The 25,008-nt window shown below is 38.2% G+C and overlaps 1 protein-coding gene across 1 annotated transcript; it reads right to left on the bottom strand.

The window, feature by feature from the left end:
* Positions 1–2,724: 2,724 nt before the first annotated feature.
* Positions 2,725–24,945, bottom strand: BHMT2 (betaine--homocysteine S-methyltransferase 2). The gene is made up of 8 exons (XM_044663250.1): positions 24,845–24,945; positions 19,994–20,126; positions 18,480–18,571; positions 14,721–14,912; positions 8,727–8,874; positions 7,931–8,113; positions 6,961–7,189; positions 2,725–2,872 (listed from the first exon to the last, which is right to left on the bottom strand). The coding sequence occupies exons 1-8, from the start codon at positions 24,875–24,877 to the stop codon at positions 2,791–2,793; spliced, it is 1,092 nt and encodes a 363-aa protein (XP_044519185.1). The 5' UTR covers positions 24,878–24,945; the 3' UTR covers positions 2,725–2,790.
* Between the last annotated feature and the right edge of the window lie 63 nt (positions 24,946–25,008).

Raw genomic sequence — 25,008 nt, 5'->3', positions numbered from 1 at the left:
GCATCGGTCGGTTTGCTCTCCCACACTGTGCCTATACATTCAGCATCTCTCCTTGTCCACTTCACATAGATGTCTGATCACTGTGCACAGTGTTGCTCTGTGGTGTTGAAGTTTTCATAAAAGTTTGAATTTATTTCAAGCCCTATGCCACTCAAATGTTCTGTGCCTTCTAAGGCTTCTGGCAGTGAACCCAAGCTCCAGAGGAAGATGCTTACCATCAAAGAATAATAAAATAAATATAACGCCACTACTTTGTAGATTTTCACCTATAATTGTGGGGGGTCTCTGGAATATAACTCTCTCATTATGTGAGGGATCACTGTATCTACCTAGCTGCCCAGGGGTACTTCATTCTTGCTGCCTCTGATACAGAACTTTTCTGACCTCTCTCTGTTGAGGTTTTGTTTGCTGGATTAGCAGCCCCCTTTCCTGTTGTTGTTGGGCTTTTGAGTAACAGTTCTGGAGTGGAAAAAGATTCTTTATTGTGGCTTCTCATTGGATTTCTTGGTAATTATTTGGTCCAGTGTGATTTTTCAGATTTTTGGAGTAAGCTTGTGGGAAAGGAACTTTTTACTTAATTCTGGCAGCCAATTTGGCCAGATATATTTATCTCCTTTCTACCTCCATTGTTATCATTCTCAAAGGATAAATTCATAGCTCTTATATTACTAGGAGTCCTTTCCTCCTTTTTGGAAGTCCTCACAAAAACTCCTTAGGAGTGGCTCTCTGTTAGGTTACAATAGTTGCTGCTTTGGCATATACTAACTTCTTATGACTGCTGCTATCAGTCCTGGTAGACTTTGTTACTGATTCCCATCACTGGTGGGACCTCTGATGGTATCTCAGGATTTTCTGGATATCCATGATTGTTAGGGGAAAACTCTATTTCTCTCTCTCCTCAGAGTGGATCTTTCTCAGGGACTTAACTGAAGCAACTCTTTTAATGACCAAAGCATTTTGTTCCTATATATTTTTTGATACCTAGTTTATATACTCGTTTGATTGATTGATTCAAACCTTCCATTATTATATTAATTGGTGGGGAACACCCCTACCCTTTCAAGTGATTTATAATACTACTGTTAAAGATAATAGAAACTTTTCTTCATTAAAATGTAAATAATTAATGCAGAAAGTTCTCTCTCTGTCTCTGACTCTCTTTTAAAAGAGGACAATGTAAACTGGTTAACCTTTGGACAAAAACCAAGCCAGCAAATGACAAATTATTAATTATCTAGGAGAAAAGACAGCTGGTTCTGTCTCTTATTCTTTTGCCAACTGGATAAATTTTAACATTAAACAAATCATAAAGCAAGTCAGTCTTCCCCACCTCTTTTCTCTAACCACTGTGGGGGAGAACACAAGTTAGGAGGCCCAGCCAAGGGAGGACATAGTCTTCTCCCTTCACTTTCCCCCTCTTTTCATGTAAAATATGAACATTCCAGTTCTGTCTCAATTTCCTTTTCTGGTGTGATTTCTAGAGCACAAGAAAGCAAATCATCTCTAAAAGTGACTTTAATTTTCCTTTCTGGGCCAACGGTTGCTTGGGTCCTTCCTTGCTTCTTCTTCCATATGTCACACTGACTGGTAGGGTCTGAGGTGGGAGGAAAAGTAGTAACTCATGTTCTTTCTTCTGACAGTATCTGCTGCTGATGACCAGGGGCTGGGCTGAGTGAGAGGATGGCTAAGATGTCGGGATACTTAGACAGGATAAAAGGCAGGAATTGGATATAATAAACTTCCCATCATGCCACAGCTACAAGGGCATCCATTACAAACCCCATTTCACCCAGCACAGATGGTCCTTTCAGTTTCTCCCTTAATTTTTCGTGTTCTCTGACCTCCACTAAATACCATAGCAGAAACTGCTGTTTCCCTATTTCACTCTGAACAATCCCACCTTACAAAGTCCATTGTTCCAAAGTTGCAATGATCTCCCAGTACCAGTCCTATCCTCATTCAGTGCCCACCCTTAGAAAAGGAGGAATGTATTCAGAAATCCTAGGACCCCCCTACCCCCACCTCAGCTCTCCCACAAAAACCCAAGCCCTTCTTGTCTCCTTAATACTACAAACTAATGTTTAAACAGAGAATTCTTCTCTTTGAACTATATTGCTTTCTGGCAATTTCCAAATTTTATAATTATGCAAATACTTGTGTAACCCCAAATCTCTTTCGGAGAAAGGAGAGAATTTTTCTCTTTGAAGAGAAAACCCTTTTTTGTGACAATGGGCTTGTGGGTGGGCTTCAGGGACACCTCTGAGGCCTTTTACATATCTGCGAATCTCCTTGGCTTTGTTGTTCAGTCATTTCCATTGTGTCCAATTTTTGTGGCCCTATTTGGGGTTTTTTTTTGGCAAAGATACTGGAGGGGTTTGCCATTTCCTTCTCCAGCTTATTTTACAGATGAGGAAACTGAAGCAAGCAGGATTAAGTGACTTGCCCAGGGTCATACAGTTAGTGTCTGAGGTTGAATTTGAACTCAGGGTCTTCCTGACTCTAGACCCAGTGCTCTATCTATTGCACCATCTAGCTTCCCCCTTCCTTGGCTTTGCCTACAGCTAAAACTTTTAAAAAGGAATTAAAGCCATGTTTTGCCATTGGCAAGTACTTTTTAATGCAGGTTTTTTATAATTTTGTCTGATTTATTGACTCAGGAGAAATTTGAGAGGCCTTTTGAATAATTAGAGAATAACAAAGGATCATAATTCATGTGAACTAACATAATCAAAAAAGTCTTCATGGAGGACCTCTTTTTATTATTTCAACTTAGTTATTCCTTTGGCATTCTCAGGCATCTGGTTTTGACAAAGAAGGAAAGTATGGCCTTCCTGAAGCTGGCAACAGATTCTTCCAGTATTCTTTCTGTGCCCTGTGGAAAGGAAAAGTCTCACTTAGAGTTGTGAGCTAAAGAATAAAAGTTCAATTAAACAAACTGACATAATAGGCCAATTTGTTCTTATACTTAATTATTTTATACACTAACTTTTGTACTATAAAGTTACTGAAGCCAATGACTTTCTCTTCATTGAGAATATTGATTAGCACATGAATTAATGGAGGACTTATACTTGGGAGAGGATCTTGAAGGTTCCTTACTCATTTCCCCTGTTTTAAAGATGAGGAAATCGAAATTTAGGAAAATGACGTTACTTTCCCAAGGTCACACCAATTGTATTTTTTGTTCGTTTTCTGTCATGGTTTACTTAGTTTGTTGATTTTATTATTAACTATCAGCAAGAGAGGATTTACTTGAATTTTATAAAATTGGGTGGTTTACGCACCACTGTAAATCTTTTTTTTTTTTTTTTTTTTTTTTACCACTGTAAATCTTAATAGCATGATGGTACTCATAGATCTTATTTGATGCAATAAAATTTTATCATTCACAATTTTCTTGCCAATTGAGGATGGCTTTGTTAATAATTATCCCTTGTTTACAGAGAAAGAAGATTGCAAAACAGAGATTCTTTTTTTAACTTAAAATTTTTTGAGAAATTATATGTAGAAGCAATTTTTAACAATTGTTACCTGACATTTTGTGATCCAGATTCTCTCCCTCCTTCCCTTTCTTTGAGGTGCTAGTCTTATATAGGTTATACCAGTACTGTCACACAATACTTATTTCTATATTCCTTATGCCATGAAAGAAGACACATTTTGCACTTGCAAGAAAAAACTCATGAAGGACATAAAGTGAAAGACAGCATGCTTTGATCTGCAATGAGGCTCCAACAGTGCCTACTTTGGCTATGGATAGTATTTTTCATCATGAGTCCCTTGGGGTTATCTTGGAAGCTACTTTTCTGATAATAGGTTAGTCCTTCACAGTTGATTATTGTATAATATTTCTGTTACTGTGTACATGGTTCTCCTGGTTCTGCTCACTTCACTTTACATTGGTTCATCTAAGTACAGGTTTTTCTGAACTCATCCTATTCATCATTTCTTATGGCACAATAATATTACATTACAACCATGTATCACAACTTGTTTAGCCATTCTCCAATTGATTAGATTGTTTTCTAATTTTTTGCCACTACAAAAAGAGTTAATGTAGAGATTCTTATTCTGCAGTCTGTGAATTTTCCTTTTCATTATTCTGATAATTCTGATATTTATATACAGATAATATCTGATATAATTTTCATTATTCTGATAATTCTATTTTGATATACATGGGTTTTTTTGTAACTGTGAATTTTATTTTATACATTTAAAAATTCTGAGAATGAGTTCACAGGCTGCCTCACACTGTCTAAGAAGTCTATGACCCAAGAAAGATTAAGAACTTCTGCTTTAAAGGTTTATAGTCAGAGAACTTTGTGTTCAAAAATATTTTTTATGTTTTCCCTTTACCTACAAAAACAGATGACCAATAAACATTTGTTGATCAAAAAGACAGATACCTAGTTTTCACAAGCATCAGTGTAATCATAAAAATCTGGAAACTGTCAGTAAGCAGGAGAATTCAGAGGAAAATCTTGGTTTAGCCTTTACTGCATAGCTTTATGTTTCAGCTTTGAAGGTTAATATCTTTGAAAATTTGTATTTTAAAACCCATGAAAGATACTGACTGATTTTTTCTAGTTCAATAAGCTTTGTGATTAGTGTCAAAGTTTAACTAGGGTGAGATGCCTGGGGCTTATTTACCTTAGGACTTCCTCACCCCCAAGTTCAGAAGGTATGAAAGTTTAAATTGATAATTCTAAAAGTTTGTATAGTTATGTTACAATTATATTTTGACATCATTTTCATTTTAGCAGTGTCGAATCAACTGTGTTTGGCACAAATTAGGGAGATTACTTCATTAAAGTAGATAGCTACCAAAGAGTTTGTTTCCATCTCTGGGCAGCCATATAATAGGTGAGCTTCTATAAAATGAAGCCCATACCTCATCCCTTTCTTCACCTCCATGTGATGACCTCACGGTTTATCCAGCCTCTTTCTCACTTACCTGAATTTGTCTTAATTATTTTTGTACCATTTTTTATATTATGAAATACAAAGGGCATTGAAGGTATAGTAGAGCTTCTTGCCCCAGTGCCCAAATAGCTAGTTACATATATAATAGAGGTTTGGCACATGAGTGCCTCATTTGGCATCTCTTCACATGGAGAATCCGAGGACCTTGCTTCTAGGAGAACTGCCTTTATGTGTAAGGGAACTGCCTTGCAGAGACTATGAAGCATTTGTAGACATTCTATAATGGATTCCCATCGATGAACCACATGATGAATGGGAGCCTCCTTAACTAGCTGTGAAAACATCCAAAACTCTCCATGCTGTCTCTTGCCTCGTTCTTTTTTTCCCCCTTTTTTCTTTTTTAACATTTAATAATATTTATTTTTTAGAAAAGTTAACATGATTCATGCTCTTACTTTCCCTTTGCCCCCTTTGCTCCCCCCCCCCCCATAGCTGATGTGCATTTCCACTGGTTTGCCTCATTCTTTACAGCTAGTTTGTCACTGGATTCCTTCACTAAGGCATCTGGTGAGAGACCATGTTGAAGGGGGAGAAGATTTGGAGTCTTCTTTCCTCTGAAGCCATGTGGTCCTGAGAAATGGGCTGTGGTTCTCAGCTTCTGCATTTGTACTCTTCCATTCTGGGTGAAAGACATGGCATCTCCCACTTTGAGAGTTTTTAAAGGTCAGGGGAGTGACCTACAGGAATCCAGGAGTCAATGCCTTGAGGAGTAAGGAGTGATCTTTGAGAGTCATTGTCTGGATCCAAGGCAGCAGAAGCCAAGGACTCATTCAATAGTTGTGCCACATTTGGACATAAACTTGATGAGACGAATACTATGTGGAAACTGAGCTAAAATTTGAACTTACTCCATCATAGCAGTGTGGGGAAGAATATGCCCTTCAGGTATTAAGCAAAATATATATACTTTGTTTTTGTTCCATCTTTGAAGTAAGTATCCCTTTGTAAAAACTATTCAATGCTTGTTTCCCCCTTCCTTACAAAAATTTAATAAATTTTCATCATTCATTTTTAGAACTTTTGAGTCTTAAATACTCTCTCTCCCTTTAGCACCTCCCCCATCCATTAAGAAGGCAAGTGATATAATACCCATTGTACAGATGAAGCTATGCAAAACTTATTTCTATATCAGCTATATTGCAAGAAAAATAAAGGGAAAAAAAAGAAATAAGTTTTGCATCTGTCTGCACTCAGAGTTCAACAGTTCTCTTACTGGAGGTAGATAATTTTCTTTTTTATCATGAATCCTTTTGAACTGTAGATGGTTGTGATGATCAGAGTACAGCTACTCAACATTAAATGGTTAAAAGGAAATAGGGCTCTTGTCACTGGCCCCCAAAAATAGAAAGGGGGAAGAACAAAGCTTGGGCAAAGAACAATAGAGAAGAGACATTCCACAAATAGTGCAAGGTATCCTGTAACTCTGGGTGGCAGAGGCAGCAAGACCTGGCTCTGAGAAAGAACAGAGTGTGTTTCCTCCACATAAATATGTCAAGGATCCTATAATTACATAAAAATATTCTTTATCTTTCAAGTATTTTACCTGCAAAACCTCTTCTTCTTTTTCTCCCTCACCTCTACTCCTTACCTTACATCTTAGAATCAATATTGGGTATTGGTTCTAAGGCAAAAGAGCAATAAGGGCTGGGCAATGGGGGTTAAGTGACTTGCCCAGGGTCACACAGCTAGGAAGTATCTGAGGCCAGATTTGAACCTAGGACTGCCTGTCTCTGGGCCTGGCTCTCAATCCACTGAGCCACCCAGCTGCCTCCTAAAACTTTCTTCTTAAAGGAAAGTTTTAGTAAATGTTGAAATCTACCCCAAAGGTAGAATACAACCACAATCTATTAGCAAGAACCAAAAACTAGCTGGATACTTTCTCAGTACAGATCCTTGTTTGTTTGTTTTTTTAACTTGTATATATTAACTAGAAAAATTATTTTAGACCAAGAAATGTAAGGAAAAAATATCTACCTTGCTCTAACCCAGGGCTTGGTGTGCATATTCAAACCACTGCCCCAGCTGCCATGTTTTTCTGAAGCATCAGGCAAGAAGCCCCTTTCAGGAGCCAGCTCCTCAGCAATCGCTCTGATGTGATAAGGCTCAAATCCACAGCAGCCCCCGATGTACCTGACACCCAGATTGTAGGCTTCCCTGGCATATTTTTGAATATCCCATCTGGTAGCAACTCTGGGTTCCAGACCTGTAACCGAAATAATTCCTTTGCTTCAGTCATCATACAGTTTTAAGAAACATTTACTAAAAAACCCAATATATCAAATCGTGATTTTTTTCAAAAGTAATAATTATAATATGAGGAAAGTGATTGTAATGAGAAAGTTGAATTGCAGCAAAGATTTCCATTTGTCAGTTTCTTAACTATAAAGGTATTTCAAAGTGATTACCTCAGATTATAACTTAGATGTACCTATTCTTATAGCTATCCCATTTCATATTCAGAGCTCTCTAGTATTTTTGCACTAAAGCACAAAGACCTTATCTGCTTGGCTTTCTTTGGGCAGAGGAGCTAGGGGCTGAAAACTTGTTAGAAGGCTAGTCCAGGGAAGAGGTTTTTAGGGTCCAAATTGGTGGTGGCCATGGAATTGGAGAGAAAAGACTAGATGCAAACAGTATTTCAAATATAGATATTTAAAGCATTTGACATTTGATTGGATGAGAGTGAGGGGCTTGGTGCTAGTCAACTTCTCCTAGCTCATCATTTTCCATTTGGTGGACAAAGGTCACTTTCCTAGAGCCAATTTCCCACTTAAGTCCAAGGCTAAAACTTTAGAACAATCTTTCCTTGGGTCTCACTGGTTAAATGTTAAACATTTTAACTCTCCTTGACCTTACCTGGTCAATGGGACATATTTCACAGACTAGGAAGCCAAGTAAACATTTAATCAAGCATCTTCACTTAAAAAAAAACAACCTAATAACTTACCGAAAGGGTACTGGGGGAGGTCTACAAAGCCTCCCTTGCCACAGTCAGGTGTGTGGAACCCCAGTGACTGCACCATCAAGAAAGCTTTCAGACCAGAGGCCTCTAGGCCCTCTTTCATTAGCTTCACAGTGGCCAAGCTAATATCTGGTCCAAAGCGACAGTTCACACCCACGATTGAAGCTCCTAAGATATTAAGGGCAGAACAATAGTGTTCATTTTCACATTTTTTAAAGGCATAATCTCCTATCAGCTTTCCCAACACAAGACAAAGCACTTGCCCAAGGCCACACACTGAGATAGTAAGAGATCCCATGGACCTCAGTTTCTACATTTGTAAAAAGAAGAGATTAGAGCAATGGCATGCTAGGTCCCTTTTTCCTATAGATCTAAGATCCTTGGTCCCCAGCTATATCCCTAGAATCAGTCCAAGGTCAGCAGAAATAGGGCTCTATGTGGTAGCCAAGAGAATGGTACTTTAAAAGACTTTGTGTATCTTAGAGCTGAGATCTGAGTCATGGGTTAAATAGGCAACAACAGAGTAGCAGAGAGAGCATGAGAATGCTTGTGGGAGAGTTATGCCACCAAAGGGAGAACAGAGCACCAAAATAAGGGCCTGGTGGTGGCAAAGACAATCTTGTTAAGATCTCTGCTGGCATTTGAGGGGATAAGGATTCTTTCTCCCATTCCCTTTTCCAATTTCAAGGCTATTCTACAAAAAAATAAAGTAACTTTTCTAACTTAAAAAATCAAGTTGGTTGGTTATCTATCATGCTAAGGACCCAGGCTGGAATCTTACCTGCTTTGACCAATCGAACTGCGCATTCTCCAGGTGTTAAATTATTCATGTCTCCCTCTGGACCAATGCACATGGTAGCTGCCACTGGCTTCCCAGACCCTTTCAAGACTTCAACAGCCCATACAGCTTCTTCACAACAATCAAAATACTGAAAGAAATTTCACTTATTCTAAAAAGCAATTATTAAATATATTAAATAAAAAGTAAATGGTTCTCAAATTTACATGAGAATAATCCTAACAATCTACTGGATGTGAGTATAAACAATAAAACCGTCTTGGGAAGTTGCTTGTGCTTGAGAGTGTTTATGAATAGCTCAATTTGTCATTCATCAGTGGTTCAATTTGTTTGAGCAATGATTTAATAGCTGTAAGAATATTGCACTGAGTTTATGTTCAAAAATTCTCCTTAGTATGACTACAGGCAATAAATAAAAACAGAAACAACCAAAATGTCTTCCTTATTAAGTAGACTCTAATTTTATGTTCTCTAGAGTTATTTTATTTTATTTTTAAAAAATATTTTATTTTTTCCCAATTACATGCAAAAACAATATTTAATTTTTTTAAAATTTGAGTTTCACATTTTTTCCCCATCCTTGCGAAAGTAAGCAATTTGATAAAGTTTATACATATGTATTCATGCAAAACATATTTTCACTTTAGTCCTGTTGTGGAAAAAAAACACAAACAGCAAAAAAACCCCAAAAAAACAAATAAGAAAATTTCTTTAGAGTAGGAAACATCTTTTTTGCTTATATTTGTATCCCCAAACCTTAGTACAGTGTCTGGTACATTGTTGTTTTGTCATGACTGACTCTTCCTGATCCCATGTATATCATCATGATGTTGGCTGTCCATCTCTTTCTTCTTCTTCTTCTTCTTCTTCTTCTTCTTCTTCTTCTTCTTCTTCTTCTTCTTCTTCTTCTTCTTCTTCTTCTTCTTCTTCTTCTTCTTCTTCTTCTTCTTCTTCTTCCTCTTCCTCTTCCTCTTCTTCTTCTTCTTCTTCTTCTTCTTCTTCTTCTTCTTCTTCTTCTTCTTCTTCTTCTTCTTCTTCTTCTTCTTCTTCTTCTTCTTCTTCTTCTTCTTCTTCTTCTTCTTCTTCTTCTTCTTCTTCTTCTTCTTCTTCTTCTTCTTCTTCTTCTTCTTCTTCTTCTTCTTCTTCTTCTTCTTCTTCTTCTTCTTCTTCTTCTTCTTCTTCTTCTTCTTCTTCTTCTTCTTCTTCTTCTTCTTCTTCTTCTTCTTCTTCTTCTTCTTCTTCTTCTTCTTCTTCTTCTTCTTCTTCTTCTTCTTCTTCTTCTTCTTCTTCTTCTTCTTCTTCTTCTTCTTCTTCTTCTTCTTCTTCTTCTTCTTCTTCTTCTTCTTCTTCTTCTTCTTCTTCTTCTTCTTCTTCTNTCTTCCTCCTCCTCTTCCTCTTCCTCCTCCTCTTCCTCTTCCTCCTCCTCCTCCTCTTCCTCCTCCTCCTCCTCTTCCTCCTTCTTCTTCTTCTCCTTCTTCTTCTTCTTCTCTCTCCTTTCCTTCCCTCTCTCCTTGCTTCTTTCTCTGTTTCAGTCTCTCTTTGTAATGGGAAAGATCTTATCAGAAGATTTATTTAAGTATGGTCTTAAGGAAGTAGGAAAGCCAGAAGGCAAAGGTAAAGAGGGAGAACATTCCAGGCACTGGAGCCTGGAGACGGATAGAGTTTAAAGGCATAGAGTCTGGATATGGACCACAGTTAGGAATAGAGGAACAGCAAGAAGGGCAGTATCACTGGATCAGAATGTGTAGATGGGAGTAAAGTGTAAAAAGACTGGAAAGGTAAGAAGAGGAAAGTTTTTGGAGAGCTTTAAATGCTAATTAAAGGATTTCTTCCTGGGGATAACTGAGAACCACTGGAGATTATTGAGTAGGGAGAAATATACAGTGAAATCTTCACTTTAGGAAATCACTTTGGCAGTAAATGGAGGATGGATTAGAGTTGGAGGAGGATTAGACATGGAGTCAAGATAGAGGAGGATGGATTACAGTGTGAGAGGCTTGAGACAGGGAGACCAACCAGAAGGCTATTCTAATGTGAAGTGATGATAGCTTGCACCAGGGTGGTGACTATGTGAGAGGAGTTAAAGAGGTTTATGAGAGAGTGTATGAAGGTAGAAATGACAAGACCTGACAACAAAGTGAATATGTAGAATGATGCAGAAGAGTTTGAAATGGCCCTGAGTTTGTGATACTGTGTGAATGGGAGAAGGGTGATTTTCTTGACATTAACAGCAGTATTTGGAAGAGGAGATGGTTTGAAGGAAAGATAAGTTCTCTTTTGGACATATTGAGTTTGAGATGCCTGAAACATATACTCAGTTGGAAGTACCAATGGGTAATCCTCTAAAAAAACAGAGGTGTCTAGAAGTCAGTTGGAAATGATAAACCATAGTTCTAGGGCAGTGATGGTGAATCTTTTAGAGACCACATGCCATGCCTCACCTAGACAGTATGCACCCCTCCCCCAATTAGAGACTAAGTGTTGTGCTCCCAGCCCCAGCTGCCTTACCCAACATAGAAGAAGGAAGAAGTACTCCCATTGGGTTACTAGGCAGAGGGGTGAGTGAAGTGAAAAAAATGTCCTCAGGCACAATGGAGTGGGGGAAGGAAGCAGCTGGGTTGGAGTCCCCCTGCCTTTCTACTAATGAACTCTTATGGCTGATTGTGCACATACCCACAGAGAGGACTCTGCATGCCCTCTCTGGCATGCACACCATAGATTTATCACCACAGCTCAAGGGAATGCTGGAAGTGGTGGTGGGGATATAGATCTAGAATCCTTTTTCATTCATTTGGAATTCATTCATCAAAAAAGCACTAATCTAATTTTTTCTTTCTTAGACAGTGCCAGATTTGATGATTACTGCTTCAAAATATAGTTCAAACTCTGGTACTGTTAAACTTCCATTCTTTACATTTTTTTTCATGAATTCTTTTCAAGTGAAATTTACTGCTTTTCCTAGTTTGACAAAATATTTTTTTGGTAATTTAATTGGGATATCATAGAATAAGTAGATTAATTTAGATAGGATTGCTATTAAAATTATATTGGCTAAAATGGAATTAAGTTTTGCATTGCTTGCCATCTCTGGGAGTGGGGCAGGGAGGGAATGAGGGAGACAATTTGGATCTTAAAATTTTGGGAAAAGCATGTTGAAATTTGTTATTACATGTAATTAGGTGAATAAAATGTAAAAAAATAGAGAAAATATATTGGTTCTACCCACCCATGAAAAATTAATATTTCTCCAATTACTTAAATGTGTCTTTATTTGTATAAAATGTGTTTTATACTTATGGTCATATAGTTTCCTGTTAAAATACTTGAAAGAATAGGTATAAGTGGATTTTTCCTTATAATAATAACAAGTATATATATATAAATATATATAAAACCATTAAGAAATATTATTGGTAATGGGGATGTTACAAGATTTCTCAATAAGATCAGAAGTGAACAAGGATGCCCATTATCACCAAGACTATTTAATATTGTATTAGATATACTAGCAATAGCTATAAGATAAAAAAAAAGGAGTCAAAGGAATGAGTGGATGAAGAAATAATAAAACTATCTCTTTTCACTGATGATATAATGATACTATTTATCAAGATTAGATCAAAATGGATACATGGCCTAGGCATAAAGTGAGATATCATAGGCAAATTGGATAAAAAGAGAACACATTACTTTTCAGATTAATGGATAAAAGAAGAATTTATGAATAAATAAGAGATAGGAAAGCATTGTGAGATATAAAATGGATAAATTTGAATACATCAAATTGAAGAATTTTTATACTACTAAAACCAACATAGCCAAGATTGGAAGGAAAGAAGTAAGTTGGGAGGGAAAATTTTATAGACAATTTCTTGGATAGAGGTCTCATAGCTAAAATATATAGAGCGCTTTGTCAGATATATAAGAATATGAACCATTCTCCAATTGATAAATGGCCAAAAGATATGAACAGAAGATGACTTCAAAGCTCTATATAACTACATGAAAAAATGTTCTAAATCATTATTGATTAGACTGAGATATCATCTTACCTATCAGACTGGCTAAAATTATTAAAGGGCAAAATGACAAATGTTGGAAGGGACATGGGAATATGGGGAAACTAACACTGTTGGCGGAACTGTGAACTGATCCAACCATTTTGGAGAACACTCTAGAATTATGCTCAAAGAGTTATAAAACCATGTATACTTTTTGATCCAGGAAAACCACTATTAGATTTATTTCCCAAGATGATCAGGGAAAACAGAAAAGAAGCTGTTTTCTAAAACATTTATAGTAGCTCTCTTTGTGGTGACAAAGAACTGGAAATTGAAGGACTCTCCATCACCTGGGGAATGGTTAAACAAGTTGTAGCACATGACAGTAATAGAATAATGCTGCATCATAAGAACTGACAAACAGAATGATTTTGGAATAAGGTGGAAAGACCCACATGAAAATATGAAGAGTGAAATGAGCAGAAGCAAGAGAACATTTTATAATAACAAAAATATTGTTTGCAGAAAGACTTGTGAATGTCTACCTCCAGGGAAAGAACTGATAAATAGAAATATGTAAAACATTATCTATCTATCTATCTATCTATCTATCTATCTATCTATCTATCTATNTGTAAAACATTATCTATCTATCTATCTATCTATCTATCTATCTATCTATCTATCTATCTATGTCTTTTTGTCAAATGATGCTTTTTCTAATGGAGGAGGGGAGTGAGGGAGTTAACTGAGTATTTTGATGTAACAAACAAACAAATCATTCATTTATTTATTTTTAAAAGGCACTGGGTGCTACCTGGCAAATTATTGTGCTAGGTGTTATGTGGAATAAAATGATGAGGGGGACATGGTCTCATCTGCTAGCTCTTAATTTTCTTATTTCTTCACTTCTGCATCCATGTCAGGTTCTCATTCCTCATATCCAAATATCCCCCTTTTCCACTGTGGTCCCTGGATTATTCCCCCAAATAAATAGCTTCATGTTTTCATAATTAGTGGCGACCATTTACTTAGTTTTTCTTTCAAGTTCATTGATACTTTTCTCTTTGTCATATCTGCCTCAAACTTAGGCAAGTCAGTAAATATTCATAAATTTCCTCTAATGTCTCCAGCATTATGAAGGTAATATGAAAGCAGGCATCTTAGTCTGGAACTTTTTGCAGTTCAGCTGAAGAGAGACAGGCTAGAGAACAATGCTAGATCACATTGGTAGGCTAACCTTAACCCTTCAGCTAGAGGAATTCAGAAGAGGTGGGACATGTAAGATTTAGACTGACCAGTAGGTGGAGAGAGGAGAGCATTATAGCCAAAGGTCACAGCACAAGGGAAAGCATGCCACCTCTAGAATCAGGGGAGGCTGGGGCCAAATTCCAGGGGCTTCCTGGGGCTTCCTTCATGTGTGACCCTAAGCCTCATTGTCCTGATGTTTAAATGAAGGGAGTTCTACTAGATGGTCTCCGAAGCTCTTGTTCTAATTCTTTTAAGACTTTGGTTCATAAGGGAACCATTGACATTTGTGGATGCATTTAGTTCATCTCCTCATAAGGACCTTGCTTTCTGTGATAAGGTCTTGGACTTTGAGGCTCCATCTCTCTTATACTATATACAGCACGAGCAAAGTTCAGAATTAGGCATGACTCAAGTTCCGTGAAGGCAGGAGCACTTTGTTTTATAAACTTATTTCTAGTTCCTAATAAAAATATAATAATAGCTAACATTAATAGCATTTTGTTTTCTAAGGAGCATTACAGGTATGAACTCATTTGGTCCTTACAATAACCCTGTGAGGGAGATGCTATTATGATCCCAATTTCACAGATGACAGACAGATAATGGTTAAGTGACCTATCCAAGGTTACACAACTAGTAACTGAGGAAGTATTTGAATTCAGTTCTTCTTGACTCTAAGTGCAGCACTCCAACTAGCCTCTTTCCTTTAGTGTTGAGGATTTACCTCTGCAATCAAGAAGTCCACATTCTTTCTGGTAAAAACTTCTAGTTGTAGTTGGAAAAGTTCTTTAATTTCAAGTTCATTCTCATGGCTTTTGTACAATGATGTTTTACTGACTCCACCTGCTACCAAGGCATCTCCCTTTTCAGCCACTTCCCTGGCAAGTTCGCAGGCAGCTTCATTTACATCTTTCCACTGAAATGAGAGAGCAGGGGTTCATTCAGTTGTAGGGTTAATGTTTTCTGACAAGTCCAAATTAGATAGAGAGCTGGATGGGTGAAAAGAGAAAGTTAGAGGTGCCCAAGAAGTTTATTCAGAGTGTAGAAAAACTAAAGTTTATCAGAATCAATGTTTAAAGCTACAATTGAAAGGTCAAAGTAGGAAAATTAAGTAAAGCCACAAAATAAGGCTTGTAGGAATGATCAGAGGATTAGAGCAGGGAGGGACCTCACAGGTCAACTAGGCTAACTCTTTCACTTCACTGATAAGGAAACAAGGACACAAGATCATTCTTACAATGAAAATGGGATTTGTAGTTAGGTCCTCTGACTTAAGAGCTGATGTATTTTAGTTTTTATTGTATTATATATTACATCATATTTATTTTATTTATTTTGTGTAAATGAAATTAACTCTAGCCCATTCATAATCAAAAATCTACTTACCCTAGGCATCTAGATTAGATCATCCCCACCTCCCTCAGGGGAGTGGAGATAATTTAATCACACATGACAATCTAGATTGTATCATCCCCACCTCTCTCAAAAGGGGAGTGGAGATGAGTTAACCACACATGACAATGAGTATCAGGTCAAGAGCGGGGGACTGCCATTTGGGCAGTCCAAAATCAGTGTAGAGGCTGCCATTGGTCCACTTGAATTAGAGGTGGCCCACAGGAAATGACATGAGACGCTATCTCTTTAAATGCGTGGGTTACAACCTAGTTCAGTTAGTTGAGTAGTGGAAGGAGTTCAGGAGTGGAAGGAGGTCAGGAGTTCTGGCTTTGGACTTGGTGCTGAAGGTGCTCGGCTGAGACCTCAGAATGCTTCTACTCTGAATTGTCTGAAATAGGCTGACTTCCTTGGCCTACCTTGGCGTTTCCAAACTCTGCCTTAAGTAGGCTTAGAGCCTCTCTGATTTCTAAAGTTTTGTGGCTTGTAACCTAGTTTAATTAGCCTTTTAACCTTCTCTCTCTGTCCAGGCCTCTCCAGGCCTGGACCAGCCTCTCCCTCTCTCTAATTACTTACATTTACCTTCCTAATTGTAAATAAACTACCTTAAACTGGATGCTGACTTGGGTCTATTTTAATTATGGAATCAATCTGAATGGTTGATTCCTGGCGGCCACACTTTAAATACATATTTATAAAATACCTAAAAATCTCCTTCTTACAATTTTGAACTTTATAAATATGAAATCATGACCATTGCCACATACATAGTAGAAAAGAAAGAATTATATGTGAAAGTGAACACTTCTGTTATGTACAACTCATTTTTATTTTATAATCAAACATATATTCTATTCTGTTCTTACATCTAAAAAGTGCTTCAATACCCTCTTTTCCTTCCTTCAAAAAAAAGTTGACCTATGCCTAACCTCCTTCTCTTTATCATCATTTCCTCCTCACTCTCAAACCAAACCAAACTCTTGTAACAAGCATGCAGTCAACAAAAATCCCCTTGCAGGCTACACCTATTGCTTATTCTATATAATGGGGCTATCACCTCCTTAATAGAAGGAAGAGAGCATGCTTCCTCATTGAACCTCAGGAAGGGGCAGGAGCTGGGCTATTTTTTCTCCTACTTTAACATGCTATCTCTGTGATGGCAAACCTATGGCATGTGTGCCAAAGATGGCACACGTAGACCTCTCTATGGGCATGCATGCCAAGGACCTAGTGTGCCTGTCCCTGCAGCACAGAATTCACCAGAGTTCCTAACTAGAAAGCCAGAGGGAGGCACAGCTGGGCTGCCCCCCTCCCCATCTCCCCAGTAAGAATTAGTGAGCAGGTCTCTCCAAGACAGCATCCCTTGCAGGACAAGATTGCCCCACCTCATTCAGAATACAGTGGCCTCTTCATTACCTTTGGCCTGAGTGAGTCAGAAACAACTTCTGTCAGAAGTAACCAGTGTCTTTAGGATACAAAGTAATTTTGGGATTTGGGGATGTGTCTAATGAGTTCATACTTTGAAAATGTTCAAAACTGTAGTATACTGATTTAGGAATAATTTTTATGAACCCGAGGCTAGGCTAAAAGCCTCTTCATCTATTCCCTAGTTTTTTTCACAAGCAAACTTGGGCTGCTTTAATTTGCATTCTTAATCCCCTGACCCAGCCTGTTCAATTTGCACTCAAAAGTCTCTGACTGAGGGAGAAAGGTGGGCTAGAAGCTCTGGAAGGCAATGATCTCCCAATCAACTCTGTATCCAGATTAAAACCTGACTTCAACCCTTGACCATTTGCTAAAAAGGTTATTTGGGAGGATATCCCCTTCAGGAAGGCTGGACTGTGATGGGGTGAATGTGGCAGATTGATGTCATTTAGACTAAGGGCCATATTTTCCTATAGATAAAGGATTTCCCTATAAACTGGGGCTTTTGCTTTTTTTTTTTTCTGACTTTTTCTTTCTCTTTTTCTCTCTCAATAAAGCATTGCATTTGAAATAGCTTCTGGTTCCTTAAATAGCTGCTAAACTAAACTAAAGAGGATATACTTTGAAATTTTCAAGATCCTCTCAATTTCCACTTTGGAGAAGAGCTATGTTTGAGGGGATCATGGCTCACATGACTAGAGGGGAGCAGAGTAGAGTGCTTGTGCCCCTCACCACCACCCCACTCCACCCTCCTCAAGCCTGACTGCATCACCTGCCCCACTGCCCAGCAGTCCAATGGGAGTGCTTCCTCCCTCCCCTGGGTGGATTAAGGGTGTGGAAGCAGTGTGAGCCCAGCACCCCGTGGGGGGAGGGGCACAGAATGTGGTCTTCGGGGGGCATGGGTATGGCACTTGGTGGGAAGGGGTGGAGTGGGGGCAAGACCTGGCACTCCATCTCCAAAAGGTTGCCTATCTCTGTACTTTCTCAACAAATGGGGATGATTGAGATGAATCTAATTCAAGAAGAGAAATGGTTTCCCTGCTTTTTTTGTAAGCCCAAAGAAGGTGGAATAATCACCTCTAAAACACTATTTTTAAAAACCCTTATCTTCCATCTTAGAATCAATACTGTACATTGGTTCCAAGGCAGAAGAGCAGTCAGGGTTAGGCAATGGGGATTAAATTACTTGTCCAGGGCCACACAGCTAGGAAGTATCTGAGCCCAAATTTGAACTTCCCAGTCTCTAGGTTTGGCTCTCAATACACTGAGCAACCTAGTTGCCTCATTCTAAAATAATATAAATTCCTCCTCCTTATCTCCAACCTAAAGAGTTTCATTTATTTTATTTTATTTTTTAAAACTTACTTTCTGTCATAGTTACAACTATATTTTCTATATAGAAAAGCAAGGACTAGGCAAATGAGATTAAGTGACACAATTAGAGTGTGTTAGGCCAGATTTGAACCCAGGCCCTCCCTACTCCAGGGCTACTGCTATATCCACTGAGTCACCTAGCTGCTCCTAGAGTTTCATTCATTAAAGAAGAAAAAAGAGGGGAGAAAGTCTCTGCAGGGAAAGTATAGGTACAGATTAGTTCCTTTGCACAGGCTTCTATTGAGAAGGTATTTTGATTTCAGCTGAACAATTTTCCTGCTTCCCAGCTTACCTTGCTTTCCAAATTATCCTTGTCAGCAAAGAAGGTAAAGGTCTGCATGACATTGGATCCAGCTCTCAGATACTCTGTGTGAAGCTGGCGTACTGCAACGGTAAAAGGGATTTTAAGATGAAAATAGACAAAAACACCATAGAGTGTTCTCAATCATTTTGATTAGCTATTCATTGACATTTCACTTGGTCATTCCTAGTTTTGGACTTATATTTGTGAGAGGCTTCAGATGAAGATTGGTAACAAGAATAGGCAGCCTCAAAAGAAAGGAGTATGGAGACAGGCACAGTTTGGATGGCCTATGTTAGCACTGGTGAAGGTTTTCCAGTTCGAAGGTTTTCCTGTGCCCCAGAGGGCAAATTCAATCTGTCTGTGAGCTGCTCCCTCCTACCTTCACCCCCTATCCTGAGCCTCTGCATTATCTGAGAGAAGAAATGTATACTTTGGGAGGCTGGACAGAGGGGCAGGGCATGCAAAAAATGAACTTGGGTGCTGGGAAGAGAGGGAACAGAGCAGCTCCCCTGTGCCAGTTGGGCACATGTGCCAATACTTCACCAACACTGGCCTCTGCTATCCATGAATGCCATTGACTTGATATCATAATGCATAAATTGCTGGTTGACTACTAGATGATATTAATTGCTAGCCACTGAAGTGAAGAATTGGGCAAATCCATTTACTGCCAGAATTGCCTAACCACTCTAGAGTGGAGGCACTTAATTACTTGGATATCAGGTTACTTTTGAAATTGTCCCCTTAAAAAAATTCCTCCAAATTCCCATATTTCCTAAGAAACCACCTTTGGATTTCTCATAGCATCTTGTATAGATTCTTCTATGGACTTCTTTGGCTAACATTATTATTTCTGTGTTAGCTCCCTGAGAGCAAGACGAATCATAAATTTAGAACTAGAAGAAATCACAGAGTCATTTAGTATAATTCTCTAATTTTACTGATAAGAAAACCAAGTTCTAGAGCCATTAAATGACTTGTCAAAGGTCATATCAGTAGTAAGTGGCAAAGCTGGGAGTTGAACCGTTTCTTTTATTTGAGGAGAACTCCAATTTCATCTCTCTTTTTAGACCCTCATGTTACTTCCTTTTGATTTCTTCTTTGGGTTCCCAAGATCCTCCAAATAGGCATTTCATAAATGTTTCTTGATTATAATTGTATGAAATTAATTAATACATATCACCTTTATTTATATATTTGTGGTGTGGAGCTTTTACATTGTCTATAACAATTCAGGTTCCATAGAATAAATCATTAAAGAACATGAACCATCTCCATTTTTTAGAGCAGGGCTGAACAAAGAATTGTGTAGAAGAGGACATTTTAAAAATGTGATGATGAGGGGGCAGCTGGGTAGCTCAGTGGATTGAGAGTCAGGCCTAGAGACGGGAGGTCCTAGGTTCAAATCTGACCCCCATTGCCCACCCTTACCACTCTTCCACCTGGGAGACAATACATAGAAGTTAAGGGTTTAAAAAAAATGTGATGATGATTTAATTTACCTGCTTCTGGATGTTCTACAGTTGCTTCTGGGGTCCAAAGTCCAGCTTTCACGTATCCCCTCTTCTCAAGGGTAATGACAAAACTTCCATCACCAATCACAACCTCTCCACTATGCAGCCGTTCTAGAATGCCCTAGAAAGAAAGAAAGCCTTTAAGCAAATAATTAATTAATTTTTTTACATGAAAATACCCACTTAACTTGGTTCCTCTCCACACATACACCCCCAATTAGAGAAGGCATCATTTGACAAAAAGATATATGTATATATAAAAACTGTGTCGCACATATTTCTGTTTATCAGTTCTTTCTCTGGGAGTGGGATATGCAAATCATTCTGCAAATGATAGTTTGGTTGCTGTATATAGTACTTACTCTCTTGCTTCTGCTCATTTTACTCTACATAATTTCATATATTTCTTTCCATGCTATTTATTTCCATGCTATTTCCTTGTCATTATGGTGCAATATTATTCTATCATAATCATATGCCACAATTTGTTTGGCCATTTTCCAATGATGGGCAGTCTTTCAATGTCCAATTATTTGCTACCACAAAGAGAGCTGCCATAAATATTTTAGAAATTTCCTTGATTACCTTAGGAAGTAAACTGAATAGGGGTATTGCTGGGTCAAAAGGTATATACAGTTTTATAACTCTTTGAGATTAATTCCATATTGTTCTCCAAAATGGTGCATCAATTCACAGTTCCACCAACAGTGTAATAGTGTTCCTATTTTTCCACATCCCCTCCAACATTTGTCATTTTGCCCTTTAATAATTTTAGCCGATTTGATAGGTATGAGATATCTCAGAATTTTAATTTTCATTTCTCTAATAAAAAAATATTTAGAGCACTTTTTTGTATGGTTACATATATCTGTGATTTCTTTATCCAAAAACTGTCTGTTCATACCTTTTGGCCATTTATCAATTGGAGAATGGTTTATATTCTTAAATATTTGACAAAATTCTCTAAATATTTTAGCTATGAGATCTCTATCCAAGAAACTGTCTATAACTGTACCCCCTCCCAATTTAACTAGCTTCCTTCTCATCTTGGCAACATTATTTTTATTTATACAAAACCTTTTCAAATTAATGTGTTCAACATCCTCCATTTTACATCTCACAATGGTTTCTACCTCTTATTTATTCATACATTCTTCTATCTATAAATCTAAAAGGCAATATATTCCCTGTTCTTCTGATTTGCTTGTTACCTCCCTTTATGTCTAGTCCTTGTATCTAGTTTGATCTTATCTTGCTAAATGGTGTAAAATTTTTTTTAAAGATCTGGGGAACACTTATTTTTAGGGACATTGAGCATGGGTAACAGAACCTGAGGAGGAGTAGCCAGAAAAGTAGAGGGAAAACCAGGAAAGAATATTGTTACAAAACTTCAAAAAGGAAAGAATATCTGGGAGAAAATGGTGGTTAACTGTGTCAAATACTGCAAAGAGTCAGAAAGATTGAAGATTGAGAGTGAGATATTAGATTGAGCAATTAAATGATGGTTGGTAAACTTAGAGAGAGCAATTTCAGGCAAGGGATGGAGGTTAGAGATCACATTGCAAGGTGAAATAGGCCAGGTCTGGCTCAGCAAGTCCCTGGTAATTTAGGTTCAACATTGAGTGAAATAAAATATTTGCAGGAAATTCCAAAACAAAGGGAGGTTTACTTAAAGAATATTCAACAACTATACAGCAATTGGCTTGGGTAAATATGGCCCTCTTCTCCATTCAGAAACATGTCTGGTCAGCAGGGCAGGGTGTGAAACATTTTTTCACCTTGTAGCCAACCCTGTAATGAATACCCTCCAGTTTAATAGTTGACATTTATATAAAGCTTTAAGGTTTACAAAGTAATTTATAGTTGAACCACACAATCCTTAAAAGCTAATTATTATACCAACATTACAGATGAGAAAACAAGTTCAGGTACATTAAATATCTTCCCCAGCGACACAGTCAGTGTCAGGCAATTTGGTACTGAGACCGTCTATTCCACTTTATGACTTGAATTTTGATATAGTTGATGCCAAGCCACTCTTCTGGAAAGGTTAAGTAGCTACCCCAAGTATGGAGTCACAACCTCATCTGTGGAGTAGCAAACTGAGGTATAGATCAGGGTTTGCATATTTATTGAGGATTTGGGAGCTTCCAGAGAAATCTTCACCTTTCCTAAAAATCCTGGAAAATGGACATGGCCAAATTCAGGTGGAAGTGTGGTTTTGGATTTGACACATATATCATAAGGAATAAGCAATATGTGCAGGTTTGGGGGATTCTTCCAGAATACTAGAACTCTTGGTGCACAGGTTCCATGTTCCCCACCCATTGTCCACATTCGTCAGTGTAGGAGAGTCTCTCTACCTTTCTGAAATATTTTCTTCAATGATGGGAGCTGGGGAGGAACAGTACACTGGAGGACCACTATAGGTAATTAATTATTATGTCTAACAGTCCAGAACTAAAGCAAATAAAGAACAATATGAATAATTAATAAAACAGATTAGGCATAAAATTGATGCCCGGTATAGCACATTAGAGATTAAGCAATTCATGCTAGACTAATGTTGTTTGCAGTGTATGTTTTATTAATGCTAACTGATGAGAAATGCAAGACTTCAGAGTACGAGGGTCCTATTTCTATCGCTGCCCCTCACTGCCCACTGCCAGTCTCCATCATTAAGATTGTCTAGAAGCAGTGAGGACCTAGCTGAGGTTGTGTAACATAAATTTGTATTTATATATAAATTAGTGGATTCAGTTTAGAATGGTTGTGTGATTTTCTCCACCTTTGCTCAGCAGCATCAGTGTAGGAGCCAAGTCAACAAATGGTGGCATGATTGAAGTTTGGCTGGGCCTGATTGGTGAAATTATAAGGAGGCTAAGGCCTTAAGAATAGGTCACTTTGATGCTGTTTTTATAGTATTTGCTGTGATTTATATGGAAGAGCTGGGATTCTCTACCATTTTCCACAAACATCATCTTAACTTTAAGATCTTGGAACTAATGATTTCTTAATTACTTGAGTTTTTCAGAAGCAAGTTATGGAAAGAATAGTATATAAACTTCTTTTTTTTAAAAAAATGCAAGACTTCAGGGGCAGCTGGGTGACTTGGTGGATTGAGAGCAAGGCCCAGAGATGGGAGGTCCTGAGTTCAAATTTGGCCTTAGCTGTGTGACCCTGGGTAAGTCAATTAACCCCCATTGCCTAGCTCTTACCACTCTTCTGCCTTAGAACCAATATACAGTAAGGGCTTAAAGAAGATGCAAGACTTCAAAAATAAGCATAAACATTCTTAGATCATTCTCACAAAACTATTGTATTTTCAAAAATCATGGCAGAAGAAAGACATTAGTCCAGGAAGATGAAGTTCAGAGTTACTGTACAAAGAAGTCTTTAATATTGGCATTGAACAAGATTGCATTTTAAAAATTTCACCATATTTGGACACTGTTTTTTCAGCTTTGGAAAGAAAGAACCCCTCAAAGCACTCCAAAGCTTATCTCTGATCTTAAAAATGAAATCAACTAGAGTGTCCCAGAGAACCTGATTTGGTTGAATTTCCATAATAGGAAATGCAAATATAATATTTGGAGGATCTGCAATTTTATCAGGTTTGTAGGAAACTTCCAGTCCATAATTTAGTAGGTAAGTCCCAGACAGTTGCCTTGACACCCAGAAATTTAATGATTTGCCCAGAGTTACATAGGTAATAAATGTCATAGCCATATATTCTTAGTTCTAGGCAAAAGATCATAGGTTTAGAGCTGAAAGACACATTAGATGTCATTTAATCAAATCTCTTCCTTTTCCTGGTTTCACAGATGAGGAACTACAGCCCAGAGGTTGTGATTTCCCCAAGGTGACACAGCTTAAAATCTGTGATAGGATTCAAATCCCACTTCTTCTTGGTTCTAAGTCCAAAACTGTATCAAATATGTGCTGAATTCTAGTCACCACACCACCCATACTATTGCTGATTATATTAAAAATATAGATAAACAATTAAGTAGTTGGTCTAGAATTTGTATTTTCTAAAGGACGCTACATTTCTTACTGAATATCTAAAAAAATGATCACACAACAGTAATTAGATGATCAATATTTTACTTCAGGGCACCCTAAGAAACCTAGCTCCTCTTTCTGCCACATATACAGTTTCAGGGGCAGGTTTGAATGAATGCACTTTAAGATATGGAAACTGTTAAATCCTGAAAATAATCAAGACTGGAGAGAAGGTGGAAGATTCCTTTGGCTCTGATTAGACCTCCTCCAGCTTCTGTAGCCTGTCTTTAAGAGAGAGTTCATATTCTAAACTCATCTTGTTTCTCCTTATAATATCAGAACCCAGACCCCACTCTTCTCAAATGCCTGAGAGAGCAGGGAGTCGAACCTTTGTGGATCACAGCATCCCTTTGCACCATTTTCAACCAATTTTTGCACCTTTCGAAAAGGAAGTTCCAGTGAGGGGCGGGGAGGGGAGTTCGAGATAATGTGTGTGGAGGACAAGATTTGTTGGCTTCCAGCCCTGGGAGAGGGGTGAGGGGCGGAGATATGAAGGGGTAGTAGGCAAGAGTTGAGAGGCAGTCAGGTGGGAGGGGAGCACCTGGAATCCAGTTTAGTAAGACAGCCCCGCGGGTGGGGACTGAGGGAGAGCAGCTGAAGTGTGTGTGTGTGTGTGTGTGTGTGTGTAACTCTCCCCCATACCCTTCCCTTCTAACCACTCTCTCCTCCCCCAAAAGAAGACAGAGCAACAGACAAAGCAGAAATAGACGATTGGACAGACTGATGGACTAACAGACAAAATGTGCAAGCTCATTGGACATCCACGAGTCTCACCTTTTTTTCCCTTTTCCCTCCGACGGGTGCCATTTCTCCAATAACGGGACAGTGCTTGGCCCAGGGACTCAGAGGGCACAGTGGCCGTCTTGCACCCGTGAAGTAGCTGGAAGCCCGAAGGTGGACTTGGCCCTTCTCTTTACCCCGCCCATGTCGGAACAGGG

The sequence above is a fragment of the Gracilinanus agilis genome, chromosome 1 (genome assembly GCF_016433145.1).
Source record: "Gracilinanus agilis isolate LMUSP501 chromosome 1, AgileGrace, whole genome shotgun sequence".
NCBI lineage: Eukaryota > Metazoa > Chordata > Mammalia > Didelphimorphia > Didelphidae > Gracilinanus > Gracilinanus agilis.
The sequence above is the reverse complement of the archived record's forward strand: the minus strand, read 5'-3'. Positions and strand labels throughout refer to the sequence as shown.

Coding starts and splice junctions, on each gene's coding strand:
- BHMT2 (XM_044663250.1), bottom strand. CDS start 24,877: ATGGCACCCGTCGGAGGGAAAAGGGAAAAAAAG. Junction 8,875..14,720: donor TGGACTTCTTGATTGCAGAG/GTAAATCCTCAA, acceptor AATTTCTTTCAG/TATTTTGATTGTTGTGAAGA. Junction 8,114..8,726: donor AGTTCGATTGGTCAAAGCAG/GTAAGATTCCAG, acceptor TTAATATCTTAG/GAGCTTCAATCGTGGGTGTG.